Consider the following 20,804-nt stretch of genomic DNA (forward strand, 5'->3'; position numbering starts at 1 on the left):
TAGGCAATATTGGTCTGTCCAACACTCAAACATTCCCATCAGCCGTAGCTGTACTTCCTGTGCCAACTGATTGTTCATTAGCTAATGTTAGCATGCTTAGACACACAGCAAAAAAGGTACATTTACCTGCTTAGCGTTAGTGTGTTAGCATTATTATTGTTACATTTTTGCGCCAAATGCTGCTTTCAAATGGGGTCGTGTCTAACGTGCAATGGTGGAGGCAATAGTTTTTAGTTGAATTATAAATTAATATATTTTTAGTCATAAAAGCCGATATGTCTTGTTGTTGAGATTCGTAAAAGCCTCATATTTTTTTTTTTTGAGTCCTTTTCATGTCCTGCATTGTCACCTGCTCGCTAGTTTGCTAAATTGTGAACCTCAGTGGCTTCTAGACGCAGACAGTTTTGTTAATCTTCCTGCTTTAATGCCAACATATTGTGTACAAACTCCCTTATGACTTCCATCTGAAGGCAGCATTGTTAGCTACACAGAGCACATGGTAGCATGGTCTTCAAACTAAACAGCTTGACCCACCGACAACAGCTGAATTCCTCCCTTTTATACAAAACGTTAAGGTTATTTTCATAAATGGACCGCTGGTAGTTCTGTCCATAAACACACCATGGAAGAAATGAGTGCCCCCATCCGTCCATCCATTAAACCTCTCTTCTCTATTGCCGCCAAGAAACGATTGCCCGCCCCTCCCTCCTTCCTTCAGCCACTGTGACAGACTCATCTGCCATACATCTGTTAGAAAAGGGATTTAGTTCCGCTTAAGTTACTTTCGCCCGTTCAGGGGGGCCCCCTTACAGCAAAGCGCTTCACTCCAATTTAAGCTCCAGCCGATGACAAATGCTTGTTTTTCTCTGCGCAGTGTCTGGACAGCTGTGGCTGGTGCGTGTTCGGGACACATTTAGGATTGATTATGTGTACTTTATCCAAAGCTAGCTCATGGGCAGTGAAGCAGACTGAAGTTTTGAACTTGGGTCTCTCGCCACAGTCATTATTCTTAAAGACTTCCTGTCTGTCCCAGGACACATGCACGAAGTTCCTCTTGCTTTTGAGCATCGATAAACACCTTTCATTCTTGTTTTGGGAGCAGGCATTAAACTGAGATATTTGCTTGATTTTGATTTGCAAAAATGCAGCAAAGCCATTGTAGCTATAGCTGGGCTTAACAGAGTATTTGTGTTACTAATTCTTTGTTTTATGTACTGTATTTGTTTTATGTATTATACTTAAAATGGTGGAATAAAAAGGATAAGCAAATATGGCTTTTATTATTAAGCACGGGGCATATAGACGTTTCAATCCTGATTATAGCTGCACTTATTGACTATTTTAGCTGATCCCCTGTTGATGTCCAACTGCTTTATGAAAATACAGCTGGATGCACCAATCCCAATTATCACACATCTGTCTCCACTTTTATAAAACTAAAAAAGACAACTTTAGTGTTAGCGCTGCCAATCCCTTCTTCTCATTTCAGTTTCTAAAGTGCTGGTTATTTTCGTCACTGTGTTTGATGAACAACAACTGACCAACTTTTTATAGATGAAAGTGTTTTGCTTCTTAGATTAAATGAAGAGAACAGACACAAAGACAGTAGACATCTTGTCATGTATTGTAGTTTCTTTTTGAGGTCATATGGAGTTGATAAAGGCAATGTTTGGAAGTACATTTACAATAAGTACTGCATTAATGTACACTTGTGAGGTACATGTACTGTATTAAAGTTGTAAAAGTATCCAATATTTTACAAAATAATCCAAACTAAATGCTTCTCCTTTCCTATATTCCTATGTTGAAAAGCAATGTATTTTTCGTTATCATTAATACTAAGTTCTGTACAGTATTATCAATCTAATAATGTTCATATGATGATAAATCAGTGACATGGGAAGTCAATTTAGCGATTAACTTCATCCTAGATATTAACGCTTTATATTTGACCTTATTTAACACCGTGGTACTGCTTGTTTTACTGAGCTTTTTTTTCACTACTTTTGCATAATAATGACAAGTTGTGGGTTATTTGTGCAGGTCAGGAGGGTCTCCCACCGGTTGCAATGTAAATATAATCCCCCCCTGCCTGTTTACCTCTCTTCTTTTCCTCCACCAGGGGGCAGTGAAGCCTCTCTTTGTGTTTCAGACGCTTCTCAACTTCTGCAGGCTGAACGCTGAGATGTCCTATGAGTTGTGCGTCTATTCAGAACATCCAGAAATGTTTATTGTGAGTGCGGGGGAGGGCGAGCTGTGCCTCTGCTCTATGTAAACAGACGTGTGACCTACAGATGCCAACACCAATATCAACAAAACAAGTGCACGGTCACTGAAACTCAAATCCTCCTGGGTCTTTTTGGATGACTTAATGCCCCTTTTTTTGTCATCATGGTGCAGCATAGCCTACTTTAAAATCGAAGTGTTTATAATATTTGAATGTATATATATAATGTAAATTCGGGATTTCAGCACCTATACTTAATTAATTAGAATAATTCCAAAACACATATTGATATTTATGTGCAGAAATGACATATTTTGATCATGACGCAGCTTCAAAAAATAAATTAAAATTGCTTTTCAATTCTCATAATGCAATTGTGTCCCAGGTACTGTATGCACGGTTATGAGTCACACATGACCCCCCCCCCCACCCCGCCCCCCAGCAGCTTCAGACACCATCACCCAGACTCTGGAGCCCACAGAGGGAGGAGGGCGCTGCTGGATCCCGTCCATTCCGCTCCTCCGCTGGACTGATCAGATTGATTGATCGCCGGGCGCGTCCCGGAGGAAACCCTGCGCGCGGAGGATTTGGAGGGCTGGAGAGAGGGTTAGGGGGGGGGGGGAGAGACCGCTGTGTGGTCGCAGATTACACGCAGGAGAAAGTGTGTGGGCGGATGAGGAAGTTCAGAGCACGGATTGATGGTCACACACCTACTGTACGGGCACAGCAGCAGCAGCAGCGCCGGGATCTCCGTCCACCCGTTTCTGTGTTAGAGGGGATCCGCGCCTGGGAAAATGACAATCAAGTTTGGGCTCATCCTCTTCATACTTGTCGCTCAGGGTGCTCGGTGAGTCGGATTTTACATGTGCATGATCAACAGGAAGCTTTAAAAGTTCATGGCATGATGGCAATTACGCATTTCTCAGTGTAAATGAGTGTGGATAATCATATTTTATTCTAAGGGCTTTCCCCGCACACACACACCGCTGTGCCCCAAATACACAGTCTGATTCATTTTAAACTCAAATTAAAGGCAGTGTTCATCATTGCTGCTGCGACAAAGTTTTTTTTTTAGTGACATAATTTATAGGTTACTAACGACCCCCACCGGCACCTCTTGTTTTTCACCCCCTTTAGTTGTGATCTACTGGAATATGGCGACGACGATGAAGATCCTAACGATACCACTGTCACTCAAATGCTGGTGCCCAGGTCGCACCAGGAGGATGCCACACTTATTCTCAACAATTTGCTCAAGGATTATGACAAGACGCTGCGGCCGGATATTGGAGGTGAGGCTGGATCTTATTACAGACTTTAAAGCTCGTGGGAAAAGGATTTAAAGAAACTTCAGTGTGAGGGGCGCTGTCCAACGAGCTGGTTGTTATTGGCTGGGAGCTGTCCATGGTGCTGAAACCAGTGAAGCTGCAACACTGGTTCGGGGTCTGTCCCCATTTAAAGGCTGTTTAAAGTCTCTTATGTTGCTTGTTCTAGATCTTCATTGAAGCTTTAAGTGGAATATATATACCCAAGGCTTCATACGGCTGTATCATACCATCAAATGGGGATTTTTTGCTTGTCTTGTCAATCATTTTATGCACATTTTATTTAAACACAGGCGGCCATATGTGGTATGTTTGGACACTTTGGGATGTCTCCTTGGATTTAGAAGTTCTGTACGTTTTTCGGCAATGATTGCTTGCACAGCATGAGTTTATATTGATGACCCCAGGCAATCAGTTTGTTGGCAGGTGGTGTCAGTTTGGGATTATACAGAAACTATGACTCCACCTGACTAATATTTTAAGTATCAAATCATCTGCTGATTATTTTCTTGATTTTCTTTGTCAAAAATATGTTTTCCAAATTCCAAGGACAAACATAATAGGCTTAAATAAAAAAGAATTGCAAAGAAAGACAGCAAATCCTCACATTTAAGAAATGGACCAAAGCATATTGGCAGGAAACAGGTTCAAAACCAGGGTTACATACTTAGAAAAAGAGGATAAAAGCATTATAATACGACAAATTCGGGCACAACTGGTCATCAAATAAGAACAAGGAAGCATCTATTGAAGTCCTTGGAGAATATGTAGGTTTTTGGACATTTAAAACCCTCTACAGACTTTGTTGATATGCTTGTTTACCTCGAGTCCTGAACTGAGAGTGACTTGTTGGATCTGTCGGACATCATCAAGTCAAAGATACATGGTGACTCCAAATGTGAATCACTGCCTAATTAGGTATTAAAATGTGTCTAAATTCAAAAGTGAATGAAGCCAGGGCTAGGGAAACGGGGTATAAATGATCCTGCAGAAGAATTTTGAACAGATGTAGAGTTGCAATGGCATCTAGAAGAATTCAAATGCATTGTAACAGCCAATCAAAACAGACAAAATGGTGGACATTTTGAACAAGCTGTTGCAGAGATAACAGGGGAAGCATTTTGGCAATTTTCTGACTGATTGACTGACTTGAGATGCTTCTGAAAGTTCAAATAGGAAGCACACGAAACCATAAAGTAGGTTTCTGGAAGGAAACACTTTGAGCTAGGATCTAAATCATTCAAGTTTAGTAAAGTATGAAACATCCATCAATGGACAAGTTTGTAAGAGGACAAATGTTCCAAAGAAATGCTTAAAAAGTGATCATAAGGTCCAGGGTTATAGACATGTTGACTGACTGCACGTCCAAAAAAAACACATGCATCCTAATAAGAGCTTTTCATATTAGCTCTTTGAAAGTAGACATTTCTAAATGACACAGTTTTCATTGATCTTTCACATTTGTCTCCGTCTTGTACTAGTTTTTACCCATCAAGGAAAATATAGTGGTGGATATTCTTCTCTCTCAAACCCCTCCTGGCGATTGCAGGTTGGTCGTATTGAACAGCGGTGTGAGAGAGGTTCAGGGAGGCAGCTAGAGTCCAAATCATTCTCTGATTGCACTCATACCGTTCGTACTTTGCAATCAAAACTGCCGAGGCTCTGCGAGGAGGTCTGTTCCTCTTCGGGGAGGCCGGACGCTAATCAAATGGTTACTGGTTAGATCCCCAGAGTGTTCTGACTGGAGGGCCCGTTTATTGTTACTGCTGCAGAAATCAACCAGTCTTTATCTATCTATCCATATCAGAATGAAAGCTCTAAATGTTGGACAGCCTTGGGATAAAGATAATATTGGCTTTAATTCAATGTACTTCTGACTATTATTTATTTCCCCTGCATTTGGAATTTTGCATATTTACAATCAGCAATGAGCTCTTATTACTCCTAATACTAATATTAGGAATAGTTTGATACTACTATTTTGGGGTGGCTCTCTTCATTTTGAAATAATGACTGTTTGTGACTTCACTTTTTTAGATGTTATACTTGTTGTTTTATGTCCTGAAGCTCCTGCAGTGACATTTTTCTCACTTCTTATTACCTAAATGCTGGCGTATACATATGTATATATTCTGTATATTGTGTTTTTACTGAATGAGTAGGGGTTTAAATACACTAGCCTACATTCAAAATGTCACACCTAAATAACGACAAAGTTGATTGAAAAACGGTTGTCATCAAATAATATTGAATCCCCACTCATACTAGCAAAACAAACAAACAAATATATATATATATGTGCTGCTTATTTTGTTGAATTGTTTTTCCCTATTAAATCCATGTAGCTCAATCCACGAGGTACAGAAGACAAGTGCGCATGCGCGGCTGCCCGTAACTGTATGCAGAGTTGATCAGGTGACCCCTCTTTTGATTGGACAGTCAGAGCAGGTGCGCCAGCGAGAGACACGTGTGTTTGTTTGCTAGAGCTAGCAAAGTTAGCTAACAGTTGCACTTTAGTGAAATAAAACGACTTTCCTCAAAGATTTTGACAACGAGCGAAGGTGAAGGTGGACTTTGGCGCACGAAAATACCGCAATTTCACGAAGTAAGTGGCGATAATATTTCTGCAGAACCCCACCTGTCGGAGGCCATGATTGAGAACATTAACGCTAATGTAACATTTGTTTTTAAGGCCGTAAGGAGGAGGGGCTTTTCCGGGCTGTGTTGTGTTGCCTGTCCCTTCACTTTGTGCTTCTTCTGTAAGCGGTGAGTACCATTGAGTTTAATTGAGCGTCACTTAAGGAAGTAGTTGTTTGGACAGTTTGGACAGTGTGTGTGGAGCCATAATTTGTCTATATGCTGTCCATTGGGAGTGCCAAACAGCAGTGTGTGCAGCTCATTTAGCAGCTTGTCACTGCTGCTTTCCTGTTACTACTAGTGATGGTAGTCTTGCTGTGTTTTGGCTTCAGGGTGGCTCCAGATGTTGTGAACATCCGGGGATTCTGCCTAAACATAGGGGGCTCCAGGGGAATGCTCCCCCGCGGGGACATTTTTGCCCCAATTTAGGGCAGCCTTATCCACTTATTCAGATGATAAAAGGACTCAACATCGGTCCATAATTTGGGATAAACTTCGTATTTACCACAGGAAGATTGTTGCAACCATAACACAGCAAATGTTGAGGATTTTCCCTCCAGCTTGAAGAGGAAAAAAATGACCTTTTAATGAAAACATGTTAAGATGTATAACGTGAGCATGTTAGGAATTTGCAGTACATACTGTAGTACAAGTTGTCTTTATGTTTCAATACATGCAGGTTTAAATATACCAAACAACCAAACACACATCAATATATTGTGTTGGGAAACTGCCATAGTATAAAGAATGACACCAATGCGTACAATCGGCTTAAAATATATGTATTTCATACAATTAGATAAGTAGGATCTGCACTTTGCGATACTCTTACCTCCTCAATATTTCATGTTTTATCTAAGTATAGCCCCATGAGTATCTCTAGTCTTCAGTAAGACGAGTTGAAGTTTTAGATTTAAAATGAGTCAAAATACAGAAGCGTTATGAGCTCAAATGTTCTAAAAGGTTTTTCTTTTGCAGAGAAGTGACGTGAAGTAGCATTTTGCTCTTGTGCTAAAGTCAGAGCTGGCACTATATTTTTTTTATTACATTTGGGGAAGTCAGAGATGATAAATAGGAGAGTAAAGAAAAAATATCAACCTCTTGCTTCACCAATTTGAATTCTTTTGTTGGACTTTTTCAATACTTTTTTGACAGTTTTTTTGTAAAGTCTTTGATTCTTTTACCTCTTTAGGCCTCAAACGCACACATTCCACTTACAAACAAACATTTAAAGCCCCATTTCTACTCTGTTTAGAAAGCTTGGTCTCTCAGCTCTGGAATATTTGGGTTTGAAGTGATTTCCCTCTTAATGAAGAATATTCTGAAGATACCACCTTCGAGCCTGAAAGACTTGGTCATGGCTTCAGTTTTAGTGGATTTGAGCTTGAGATGGACTTTGAGAAGACTTAGTGGGAATACTTATCTCCAGATCATTAAAGGTGGGGTAGGTAATTTTGGAGAAACCAGCTCGAGTGCGCTAGAATTTGAAAATACACAGCCGGAAAAAATCTGCCACTTCCTTACAGAGCCCCTCCTCCAACACACACGAACGCGCACATGACCAATGAGGGCACGAGATAAGTTTGTGCACAGATGGAAGGCTGACAGGCAGGTAGGCCATCCAGTTATTTTAGCCGGGCCGGCTCAGATGATTGGTCGTGCTTTTTACAGTACTACGGCTTCCACAGATGAAATTCTTTTTATGGATTTTTTGTCAAAGCACTTCAGATATTCATTGCTATCGGGATGTTAAGAGCATTCCATGGAATATAACAACAAGTGTATCTCGAGCCGGTTTCTCAAATGTACCTACCTCACCTTTAACAGCCCGTCCACACAGCGGCTTTGGAAAAAGCTTGCAGGTGGGCGTGTCTGAAGCTCGACCAACAACCAATCACATGAATCTCCCGCCCCTGACACACACGCAGCGGTTTGATTGGCTAGAGCTTGTACTGGCATATGATTTGATTGGCTGACGCTTCCACCAAAAGTTGAACATTGCTCAACCTTTGCAGCCTGAAACGCCAGGAAAGCTCCGCTCTGCTTCCCACAATGCAGTTCGGCGAAAAGTGACGTCACCCCATTCAAAGTGAATGGGCAGAATCGTTGGAAGAAGCTTCCAAAGCCGCTGTGTGCACGGGCCGTAAGAGTGTGTATTTGCGTTATAGGTTATTTAAGACGACCAAGCATCCAGCGTTCACAGGCAATAAGCTGCTGGTGGGAATAGATTTTCTTTCACCTCCGCCCGCGGCTTCCTCTGCTCGCTTCAGTCGGGAAGCGGAGGGGGATCTCCCTCCAGCTCTGAATCCATAATTAAGGATGAAATTTTGATGAAATCCAGTTGACAAACCTCAGTGTCGCACATGAAATGTTAATGTGTGCGCGGGATGATGTAAGGCAGGGGGAAACACACAGGCAGAGAAATAACCCACGCTCATAGAGATGTACACTCGGATGACGCTGAGGCAAAGACAGATCTGGGACATTTAAGTCTCTGTAAAAAAGAAAAAGAAAGAAAAAGAGTGGGTTCAAATGAGAACTGCTGCAATGCATCTCTGACACGCACACACACACACACACACACACACACACACACACACACACACACACACACACACACACACGCACACAGCTACTGAAGTGAGAACAGTGTGGCTCATTTCCAACACACACCTGGATGTCTTCTGAGTAAAATCATCCTCACACACACACACACACACACACACACACACACACACACACACACACACACACACACACACACACACACACACACACAGAGTATCAAAGCTTTTCCTCTTTTTTTTAGCTGTAAGCAACTTCTCTGTAGTTCTGCTTATTAAACGCTGCTGGCTGTGGATCCAGGGCACAGGGCGTTGCTTTAAGCATATTTCAGATTTCTGTATTAATTGGCTATTAATGCAATATTAGAAGTGTGTTTGTATCTCTCAGTGAAGCTCACTTATTGGGTGAAAGCCACCTCTTAAAGGGGTCCTATTATGCTTTCCCTGTAGTGTGTTATAGAGGTTTGTGTGCATGTAAATGGTCTGCAAAGGCTAAAATCCCAAAGTTCCTTTCAGAGGGAGTTTCTCTCCCACACACTCGGGTAGTATGGGAAAAATGAAGCACTTTTTGAACATTTAAAGCATGTAAACATGTGGCACAAACATGAACCTGAAAATGAGCAGAATATGGCCCTTTTTAAAGCTAGGTAAGACTTGGGATGGTTTCACATTTATATCCCATTTTTTGTAGTTCTATTTGCACTTCGTATTTGTCAAAAGTACTTTTCTTTCCCACAGTGAGGAAGCCAAATCCCACTAAAAAAATCTCATATCCAACATAGCAGGGTTATTATCTTAGTTCCCGTGTTTATTTCCCCCTGTCTCTTCCAGTCTTTGTGAAGTCAGCGGCGAGCCTAATCTTCATATAAAGTGGGTGACTGGTCCACTTGTGAAAAAGCGTCCCACATTTCCCCCGAGCTGAACAAGTGTTGAGCTCACCTTCCCCGATAAGAAGCCGTTCGCCTCAGATGAAGAGATGAGATGCTGTTGTGTCCCTATTGTGTCACTTTCCTTTTGGATTCAGAGTGTGATCTGTGTGTGCGTGTGTGTGTGTGTGTGTGTGTGTGTGTGTGTGTGTGTGTGTGTGTGTGTGTCAGGGACTCTATGCTTTACATGCAGGGATGATTCAAGGAGTTTGATAGAGGCTTGAAACACACTCTAAATAATACTTCAGTAAATTACAAAATACCTTTGAGCAAGGTTAAAGTCTTGAGCCCACCAACAACAACCGTATCTTCTTTTCTATTTAAGGTGTCCTATTGTGCTATTTTTCAGCTTCATATTAGTATTTATTGCCTCTCTGGAGTTATGTTTACATGCTTTAATGTTCAAAAAGCTCTTTATTCTCTCAGTTATAAATCTATTGGAGTTGATGAATGCACATGTATTCGCAGAGGAATCTGCAATAACATGCATGAGTCACACTGCATCTTAAAATACAAAGTTATGACTCAGAGAAGTTTTGAAATTGTTTTATGCAAATTGCGACAATCAGGTGCTGAAGGTTTTAAAGTACCGCAGAGCCTCTGTGATGCTGGAGCTGCTATCTGTTGCAAACAAACATTAAATACCTGTTGTTGTTTTTAAATCCCCAGCATGCACCTGTGCCTTTCACCTCATCCAGTGTCTCTGCCTCATGTCTCTCCCTACTCTACCAGTTAGCCTATTAGCTAGATGACTGAGCATCCTTGTAGATATATTGCCACACACTCGTAGTTGTGTACAGGAAAAGAAAGCAGTTGCAGCTCAGTAAATGGTGCATTTAACAGCTGTTTGTTTTGCAGAAGAGCTGGCAAATAAACGCTATTGCTGAAGAAATAACAAGGAAATTAGCCCCATGGCCAGAGAAGACACAAAGACAGTATTGCTTAGCTGCTCACAATTTGGGCACAAGAATCTGATTAAGCTATAAACACTTTAAGATAGTGCCTTATTCGCCTTTTTAGAGTGAAATAACTCGATTAGATTTAAACTCAAGAGAAATCCTGTTTTTCTTTCATGAAGTTAATCCTAAAATGCTGTGTCTCTCTGATCAGGTGTAGCTTCAGTGTGTGTCTCTCTGATCAGGTGTAACTTCAGTGTGTGTGTTTCTCTCTGATCAGGTGTAGCTTCAGTGTGTGTGTGTTTCTCTCTGATCAGGTGTAGCTTCAGTGTGTGTCTCTCTGATCAGGTGTAGCTTCAGTGTGTGTCTCTCTGATCAGGTGTAACTTCAGTGTGTGTCTCTCTGATCAGGTGTAGCTTCAGTGTGTGTGTGTCTCTCTGATCAAGTATAGCTTCAGTGTGTGTGTGTGTGTCTCTGATCAGGTGTAACTTCAGTGTGTGTGTGTCTCTGATCAGGTGTAGCTTCAGTGTGTGTCTCTCTGATCAAGTGTAGCTTCAGTGTGTGTGTGTGTCTGAAGGCTTTAATCATCCTTTACTAACGAGCTGTTAGTCTGCCCTCACTGACCAGGTCACTGTGATCATATCCACCATCACTAACACCCTGAATATGTCTGGCCTTACTATTAAGGCCCCGGCTCCACGGGGACGAAAACGGGTTGAATCTGCATATTTCTCATGCGTATAGCCCTCTAAGCTCGACGACGCCGTAAGGGAAACGTAGAAACAGACCCCGCAAACGACAACGGGTCCAAAGGTGGATAGATCTGGGAACGGAGCGCTCTGGGGGGTCCAACGGGGCCGTGGAGTCGCCTATACGGTCATTCGTTTTCATAGCCCCGCCTCTAAGTCTCAGCAGGGTTGAGAGAGGCTGTGTGTGCATTTCAATTGAATGTGTGTGTGTGTGTGTGTGTGTGTGTGCGACTTCAACCATATATCAGGCACAGTAAGGGATACTGTGCAGCGAGGCAGACTTAGTACCGACTTCCTGTCTGGCTTCTTCTGCTATTTTCTATTTTCTATGTCTAAGTTTTTAATATTTGAACCTCTTTCCTTGTCTTGCGTTATCTTGTTCTCTTCTTCTTTGCTGGGTACAGTTTAGGCCAAAGTGTCACGCTCTCCACAAATATCAAAATACATATTTAAAAAAGTAATCCACAGTGTTTTCAACTAAAGGAAAACTAACGTATTTTTTTAATTGAAGGGACTTCTTTCTGCGGATTGATATGGCTGCACAAAGTCCTTTTTTCCCATTTCCATTTTTACAAATCTCATACTGTCATATCGCCCTATTTGAAGTCGTACTGTACTTTTACTCGTCTATATTTATTCCTTTCTTTCTCTGTGTGTCATTAAGAGAAGGACTTTGATTCAGATAAGATGTTTCAGAAATAGAAACACAAGTTGCTCAGACATCTTTGGATCCCTTTAACTTTTGCCCCTTCTCTTTCCCCCTCCTTCCCTTCCTTCAAGACTCCCCCCCCCTCTCTCTAAACCTCCCCCTACTTACTATCAATTACTTTACGCAGCTACATTATTCATGTCAGCATTTGCGGTCCAGATTGTAGAGTTTTAAGAGCCCAAGTGGAAGTTTGACCCACTTTGCATCCTATATTAAAAGCCCATGGATCTGATTCAGGAGTCATGTCAGATCCAATCACTGCAGGGCGAAGCACGCGAGGAAGGGGAAGAAGGGTTTTAAGCTTTGCAATATTTGGCCTCAGTGAAACCTACTCATATCCTTGTAGTATATGTCAGCAGCCCTACATTTCCTCCTTGTTTGATGAAAGATTTAGATGCGTCCTTTGTTTTATTCAAGCATAAAACCAGCGGAAATCTGATCTTAACATTCTTTATTTAGAAATCTCAGACTGAGTTTGTATTCCTTTCTTTATCCCAGTGCCAGAAATAACAAGGACGTGTTTGCAAATACTGTGATTTCACTCCGAATAGCAGTGGCTTTTACTGAAAGTGGATGGGAGTGGATGCACTGTGCTATCAGGTCGCATCACTCTGCTTTGGTGGTGTTTTATTCTATATATTAACTCGTAAATATCGTAATTTGTGCATTAAGTTGCCGTCTAAATGTGGAATGACTTCAAGTATGTTAAAGCCTCAACTGCTGAATGCATTATCATTTATTTTTCACAATCTTGTGGCCAATTTCTGTCTTTTTGATCATTATTTCTAGGGGTATTTTGAGCTTTCTTGGGGCATTTTCGCCGTTAACTTTCCTTAAAATCGGAGGCAGAGGAAGTTGTGATATTATAATCGATGCTATAGAAATTGACATCAGGGCTCGATGATTCAACGTTATACCTTAAAGGTGGGGTATGTCATTTTGGAGAAACCAGCTCGAGTGCGCTGGAAAGTACCCCTCCTCCAACACGCACATGACCAATGAGGGCACGAGGGCCGGCTAAAATAATTGGTCGTGCTTTTTACAGTACTACGGCTTCCACAGATGACATTTTATTTTGTATTTATTGTCAAAGCACTTCAGATATTCATTGCTATCGGGATGTTAAGAGCATTCCATGGAATATAACAAAAAGTGTTTCTGAAGAGAATTACCTACCCCACCTTTAAGTGTGTTATTGATATTTAATACATTTTACTTAGTAGCCTAAATATGTCATTCTATATTTAGCTATATGTATAATTGCACATCTCAAATCCATAATGAAAACATGGTGCTATAGGCAGGAACAACTAACTACAATGCAACATGTCAGAGAGAACATTGATTTGTTTTAGGACAATACTTGTAAAAAACGACTTAATAAAAACTATAAAGCTCTCTTTTATTAAAATCTGTAATGCTGAAGGTCTTGTTCATCCCCTCAAGCTGCTCAGTTAATATGATCAATATCAAATCAAGGAGGTCATGTGTTCTCACCCGTAGGAGAATAATTATTTGAGTGTTTGTTAACTTCTTTAAAAAGCCTTTGTTTGACGTCCAGCTGTTTTTATTCTCTTGTGAAAGATGATGAAGTTGAATTAACTTCACTGTAAGCCAGTCGGTGTAAATCATTTCCACATTCAGCTCAGAAACAGCAGAACCCGGTGGTTTGAAGCGTGCTTCTGAGAATGTGTTAATGGCGTTTCTCCATCTTTTCGGTCAGTATGACATCTCATTCATCTCGGGAGTCAAACTGGGGGAAAACACACTGTGTGCTGAAACGAAAACAAGCTATGTTTCCACATGAAAGATATAAATCATATCCTCAAGTCAAAGAATAACAAGATAATTATAAACTGCTTTTATTTTGCGCTTCGCATTTCGATATGATCAACAAACTAGAACAAACATATCGAAATGACCAACATGATGTGGACCTCTTTTGGTAATTGTCAATGAACTGATTGAAATGCTTTTTAACTGCAACACATAGAAACCATTAGATACAGTTAATCAATTGGCTTATTTAAAACATGATACACCCATTGCATATCTGTTCATAACTTTAACTAATAATCCTGTAAACATTGTGTTTCATTCACAGGTCTGTAGCACCTGGAAATAAACAAAGCCCAATCCTTAAATGTAGATTAATGTCTTTACATTTCTTATTTAGTCCACGACCCAAAGATATGTGATACGAAACAGATAAAAGCATTACATTAGGCCAGGGGTCCTAGTGCAGGGGTCTGCAACCTTTTTGACCAAAAGAGCCATTTTGCCCCCTTTTCCACCAATTCTTTTTGTCTGGAGCCGCAAAACATATTTGATAGCTTGATAGCTTATAAAGTTGTATATATTGTTACATCATAGACAATTTATTATTTATTACATTATAGAAAACTGTTAACCTGTTTATCTTATAAGGAGAATTAAAAAAAATACACAGGCCTACTCTAAAATAAATCAACACAGCACTTGGGGAGTCCTCTGCACATTTGAAGAAAATGAATATAATTAAAATGGGCTCACTTTGAAATAAATAAAACGTATAGCTGCACCCTAAAAATAGTTAATGATTGAATTATGACTGAAGATCGTCAGCTGTCTTCCTCTTCCGTGTTGTTCCTCCAATACGTAAAGCTGTCTGCGCAGAATTAAACCCTCTGTGTTCCTCAGATACTTTTCTTTGATGTATCCATAGTTCGCTCATCGAGCCGGGGGTCCGGTTATTCGCCTGCTGGAAAAGGCGCTGGTGCGGGACCGTAGCAGGATGTGACGCATCTTTTAGTTGACCTAATTAAAACCGTTTTTTTTGTATTTACGTGTCACAGTATCACCTCAAAATACGAAACATTTTCAACCGTGCAACAAAATATAAATAGTCCTACAAATATTTTTATTTGATTTCCTTCTTATTTTTGTCTAAGCTCAAGGGAGCCAGAGTAGAGGGCTTGAAGAGCCGCGGGTTGCCGTCCCGACCCCTGCATTAGGAAAAATATTTGCTATAAAATCTCCAACAGTTTAAGAAATTGAGTCCAAATTGCTTTTTTATTCTTGCAAAATAAGTTACTGAGTTGATTTAAAAAAAAAAAAAAAATGTCCGATTACTTTTCCAAAGATTGAGTAATGGTTGCAGCTCTAAGATTAATTCTTTGATGCATGTAGAACAATTTCCTTTAAGCAAAGAAGGAACGATTAAAAGTCATCGCAGAGCTTCAGTCGGCAGACTTCAAAACATTTGAACAGTTATTAAATCAGCCTACTATCACCTGAAGAACATATCTAGGATTAAAAGACTAATGTCACAGCAGGATTTAGAAAAGCTTGTCCATGCTTTTATCTCCAGTAGACTCGACTGCTGTAATGGTGTCTTTACAGGTCTCACTAAAACATCAGAAAGCTGCAGCTGATTCAGAACGCCGCTGCTCGAGTCCTTACCAACACTAAGAGAGTGGATCACATCAGTCCAGCTCTGAAGTCTTTACACTGGCTTCCTGTCTACCAAATAATTGATTTTTAAGTACTATTGCTGGTTTTTAAAGCACTAACCCAGAGGTGTCAAACTCAAATACACAGTGGGCCAAAATAAAAAAATGGGTACTAGTCGAGGGCCGGACTGGTTCAATGTTTATTGCAGAACTTATTGAAATGAACTTATTGCACATATTAAACCTGGAACTAACAAAGCTTAAATTATTGCCTATAAAAACAACATTAAACATTAAATAATCAGTTGCAGAGTCATTTCTTATGATTACATTTTTCCACAGGCCAACAACAGCTTCAAAAAAACTATTTCCCTCAAAGAAAGAACCAAACATGCCCTGTTGTCGTGAGAGAAAAAGTGCAGAAGGAAACATCCATGTAAACTCAGTGTGCTGCTCTGTGATGCTAGCTCAAGCCAGATACTTGGCATCTCATCTTGGGTGCAAGGTCATCAATGTTTGGGGTCAGGCTCTGAGCGGAGGAGACCCTCAGGGTTGAGTGAAGGTGTGCGTGCAATATACCAATATAAATGGTTTAGGACCAAATGATATTAACGATCTCCTGCAAAAGTATGAACCATCCAGGAGTCTCAGGTCTTCTGGGACGGGTCTGCTCTCTGCTACAAGAGTCAGAACCTAACATGGAGAAGCAGCATTTAGTTTGTATGCCCCGACCATCTGGAACAAACTGCCTGAACCCTGCAGGTCCGCTGCAACTGTTAATACTTTTACATCGAGATTAAAAACGTATCTTTTTGACGCTGCATTTGGATGAGATGTTCAAACTCAAACTGCAGTTTGGCTTTTTATCCCTGTATTTTATACCTGGTGTGTTGATTTTATTATCTTCGCTTTTTAAATGCCTTTTTATAATGTGCTTCCACTGTATTGGCTATTTTTATCCAGATCACAGTGACAGTTTCTGCATCAACTTCACACTTAGTTTCATGACTTCCTGTGGAAAAGCTCACACCCACGGTGACCCGCCGCCAGATCTTCTGCTCCTTAGTGACGTAAAGTGATGCTATTCCCCCAGGAGTTAAATACTCCTCCACCTCTAGTTAAGATCTGGGTGACTCCTTGATCCTGTCTCAGTTGACATTTGGCTCGACACCTCCGCTCTCTTTAAAGGACACATCTCCTCCAGATTTAGAGTCCGGTGACATTTCCGTCTGACGGAGAGAAGTTTAGATGCTGGAAAATGTTTCTCCTCACATCTCAGGTAGCCAAGCTGACAATATCCTGCGGGAGGGGGGGGGGTGCAACAGCTTCACACACACACACCACACACACACACACACACACACACACACACACACACACACACACACACACACACAAGCAGATAACCTTTCATACTATGATGCAAATGTCTCTTTCTGAGTTGCTGGTGCCTAATGGCTCAGGATAATAATAGTTCCTGTTTTAGCATTTTTGGGGGGTGTTCCCTTTCCTGTAGTGTGTTTTATATAGGTTTGTGTGCATGTCAATGGTCTGCAAAGGCAACAATCTCAATAGTCGCATAATCGTAACACTTCTATTGGCTAGTACTGCAACACATTGAACCAATCAGAGCAGACTGGGCTCTGGTTTCAGACAGAGGGTGAAAAGAGGTGCTGCAGCACAGGCAGTATGAGAAAAATAAAGAGCTTTTTGAACATTAAAGCATGGAGACACGTCCCAGTGGAGACATTATTAACGTAATAAGGTCTCTTTAAACTCCTTTTACAGTTTCGGAGTCACAGTACCCGTTTTCATCCAATGACAGAGCTGGCTTTGATGTGTCTTTCTTTGCCTGACTATAGCAGCAGATGTAATGGTGGATTTCATGTTGTTCATGTATTGTCATCTGCCACAATGGGAGTACACTGCATGTGGGACATTACGTCTCCTTGGTGATGTCTGCCTGTGTGTTGACAGGCATTGTGATCATAGTAATTCACTGATGAGATGATCTCATTTAGTATTTTTGGAAAAAGCCTCACTCACTGCATGAATAAGCAAATTAGCAGGGCAAGTTCTCTGACAGATATGCAAATTAATGCGGTTTCCTGTGTCATTTAGGAAAAAACAAAGAAAAACACACTTTTTTTTGTTCTGAGGAAGGGGATGTAGCTTCGTCCCCAAAGAGAGGTCGTAGTAAAGCCTCACCTCTCATTCCTTCAGCGTCTCGGAGTTAATGAGAAAACCACAAAGGAATGGCCGAGCGATCGTGTAACGCTTTAAATGGAGAAGGTGAGGGGAGAAAGAGAAGTGCATTAGGCGGTAATGAGACAGAGCTGCAGCTGGATGATGGCCGACAGATCCCCCATCCCTGTGAGCTCTAACCATTTCATCGATTTCCATCTGTGTCTCCCATGTCCACTACGGTGGGGAGCAGAGGGGAGGATGGGGGGGGGTCGACTGTGAACATGTAGAAGGGAGAAGAGCTTTGACCTGAGCTGGTTGTGTTTCCTGAGAAGTGGAGACATCAGGCGCAGAGCTGCTGTGGAGAACAGATGACAGGGAGGCGTGTTGGGAGAGATGTGTTGCTGGGGCTCTGGATTTATGGGGGATTTTAAATAAAAGGAAATACAGTGGACTAGATTTGGATGAAGGACATTTATTTGGCCTTTTAGTCTTTACTAAATGAGTGCATTGCAGCTTCAACAACAGACAGCCGTTCCCATTTAAACCAGACAATACGTTTAACAGAAGAACATTTTTTGTTATGATAATCATTTAACTCATAGAGTGCATCATAGTCTTAAAGTACAGTTTTCAGCGACTGAAAAATAGACATTTTCTGGTTCTTTATCTATTTTTTATCATGTTTTAGTGAATATCACCTCAGATTTTAAGACATTTTCTAACATTTACATATTTTTAAACATTTTCTCTGGCAAAATAATAATTTAAAAGACATCCCCTTGGAATTTAAGACATTTTAAACATTTTAAGGAAAGATCAATAGAGGAAATAACCAGCAAATTAATTGATTATGATTTCTTTTAAATTGCATTCCTAAAATAATTGCATTTGTGCTATGAGATCTCAAAACAGGATCCAAGCCCCGCCCATAATCATTCCCCCTGCTGTGATTGGTCAGTTATTCCTTGTTGCATTGAGAATATGCTGAGAATATTCTTATAACATGCCTTTTCCATACAAATGTGTCAGTAAAGACAGATCCCATTTTTCTATTCAGGCGTTGTCCATCCTCCATGAGATTTGACTTCCCATAATGCATCAGAAAACTTTCCTTTGCATGTTTTCCGACTCCAGGGACCCTGACAAAGTCTAAAACTTCTCCAATCTCTCGTCCACATTAGCTTGTTTGCTATCAGACAGTTGCTGTTGTAGCGCTGGCACCAGGGGAGTAAAGTCATGCATAATTCATTGTTTACCTGGTGGACACGCAGTCTAATTAAATCTCCAAAGTGTCTCCAGCTGTGACAGATTTCCCGTGTTAAAGGGACAAAGTTGCCTGTGGGAAAAAGTCGCAATTCGCCGTCAATCTCCCGTCAGTCTGACAACAACATGGCGCTGAGTGTGTGAATATTCTCCTTTTTACCCCATCTAACTAATTCAAGCATTTAACCTCTGTCAAGTGTAAAATAATTGAATAAAAAGAAGCCCATAATAGTACAAATGCATTGTAGAGGTGTGATGTTAAAGGTAGAAGAAATTATATGTATGTAATATATATATATTCAACTTAAATATTGTGCATAAAAATAAAAGTCGGAACATTTTCACATGAATTTAAAAATAAGTTGCAATGATTTTCTAAATAAAAAATGACTATGCAAAAGTGAGTCAAAAATGCTAACAAAGACAGAAAATTGATAGTAAAATCGACTTAATTACCTTTAGCTAGAGACACTTCTTTACTGTAAATAGAGTCTTGAAATATTACTATTAAAATCTGCTTATTTTTTAATGAGTGGAAAATATTACGTAGATTTTTCTACATAACTGTCACTCCTTTTATTCAGTTTTCAATAAATATTTTACGTCAATATTCTGGGAGTAGCCAAAACATTTTCCATTTGCACGAGGTCGCTTATTTTAATGTCACGTCTGAGTCACCCTTCAGTTAGAGCACAAAGTAATTCATACAATAAATGGATGATATGCTGCTCCTTCAGCCTTTTCATTTTGCTTTAACAGGAATGGAATTGAGAAATAATTTATAAACGTTTGTGTGTTTTTTCTTCTAGTAAGTCGTAGTTATTGCTCGGTTTTGTGTGTGTGTTTGTGTGTTTGTGTGTGTGTACTGTATGTGTGTGTGTGTGTGCCTGGTGGCGATTCATAAGCAGTGAGACCTTTCCCTTTGCCTGCTTCTCATTAAACCTCAGAGAGGATGAGAACAACCTTCCCACATTTATTACATGTGAGTCAGAGAGCAGAATACAATCTGGTACAGTACAGCAACACACACACACACACACACTGAACACACACTGAATACACACAGATGGTCAATATCCGTCAGATGGGAAAGTATTTTTCATTAAGACTTACATTACTTGTATGCGTTAGTGAAGCTAGCATATGAGTTTTTATCTCCGTTCAATGAAATTAGCTACTGTTCCTTTTGTTCGCTGGCTCTAATAAACATCACTCTCTCTTGGAATAATATTTGTTTATCCAAGGAACATTTGCTGAGCATTGTGTGTTCATTCCAGTAGCTTTACACACGATCGGCTGCATAGCCCCAGATCTGCTTTCTATATAAATCCCTCTTTAAAGGGTTAGGAAATGCAAACAGCTCGTAGAGATGAACCTGCAGAATGCTTTTTCAATTGACTTCAACAACTAGCTGTGAAAAACCCACTGCACACTATCTGTTCAGACTCAAACGCTGCATGCAGCTCTGCAATAAAATATGATTACTTAGGTCACATTATTTTAAGTTGGCGACTTATCTATATACTTGTCTATGATGGCTGACGTGCAAACAACACTCGTTTCCATTAGGAGAAGCGCGCTGCAGTTTAAAGAACAACGCAAAATGTAAAAACACAAATGTGCAAAAACACATGCAAATGAAGAAACATCTCCATGACAACATGTCTGCAGTGTTTACTCGCTGCATAAAGGAAACACTGCAAATACAAAGACTATAAATAATAAATGGACTTTAGTAGAAGTTGTAGTGCTTGTTGGCCACCGTACTTTCCTATTTTTAAGAAAAGTTAAGAAGTAAAACAAGAATGGAAATGGTCCTTCAGTGTGTGTCACTAATCCAATCCAATCCACTTTATTTGTATAGCACATCATAAAAACAGAGGGTTTACC

General features: G+C 40.4%; 1 protein-coding gene across 1 annotated transcript in view; it reads left to right on the top strand.

Moving 5' to 3' along the window:
* The first annotated feature begins 2,890 nt into the window (after nt 1–2,890).
* Nucleotides 2,891–20,804, top strand: part of LOC117498880 (gamma-aminobutyric acid receptor subunit gamma-3-like) — an 80,830-nt gene continuing 62,916 nt past the window's right edge. Inside the window, exons 1-2 of the mRNA XM_034151039.1 lie at nt 2,891–3,074; nt 3,365–3,519. Of these exons, the coding sequence (XP_034006930.1) occupies nt 3,022–3,074; nt 3,365–3,519 (208 nt within the window). The 5' untranslated portion in view covers nt 2,891–3,021. The remainder of the gene's footprint in view (nt 3,075–3,364; nt 3,520–20,804) is intronic.

Source organism: Trematomus bernacchii, unplaced genomic scaffold (genome assembly GCF_902827165.1).
Source record: "Trematomus bernacchii unplaced genomic scaffold, fTreBer1.1, whole genome shotgun sequence".
Taxonomy (NCBI): domain Eukaryota; kingdom Metazoa; phylum Chordata; class Actinopteri; order Perciformes; family Nototheniidae; genus Trematomus; species Trematomus bernacchii.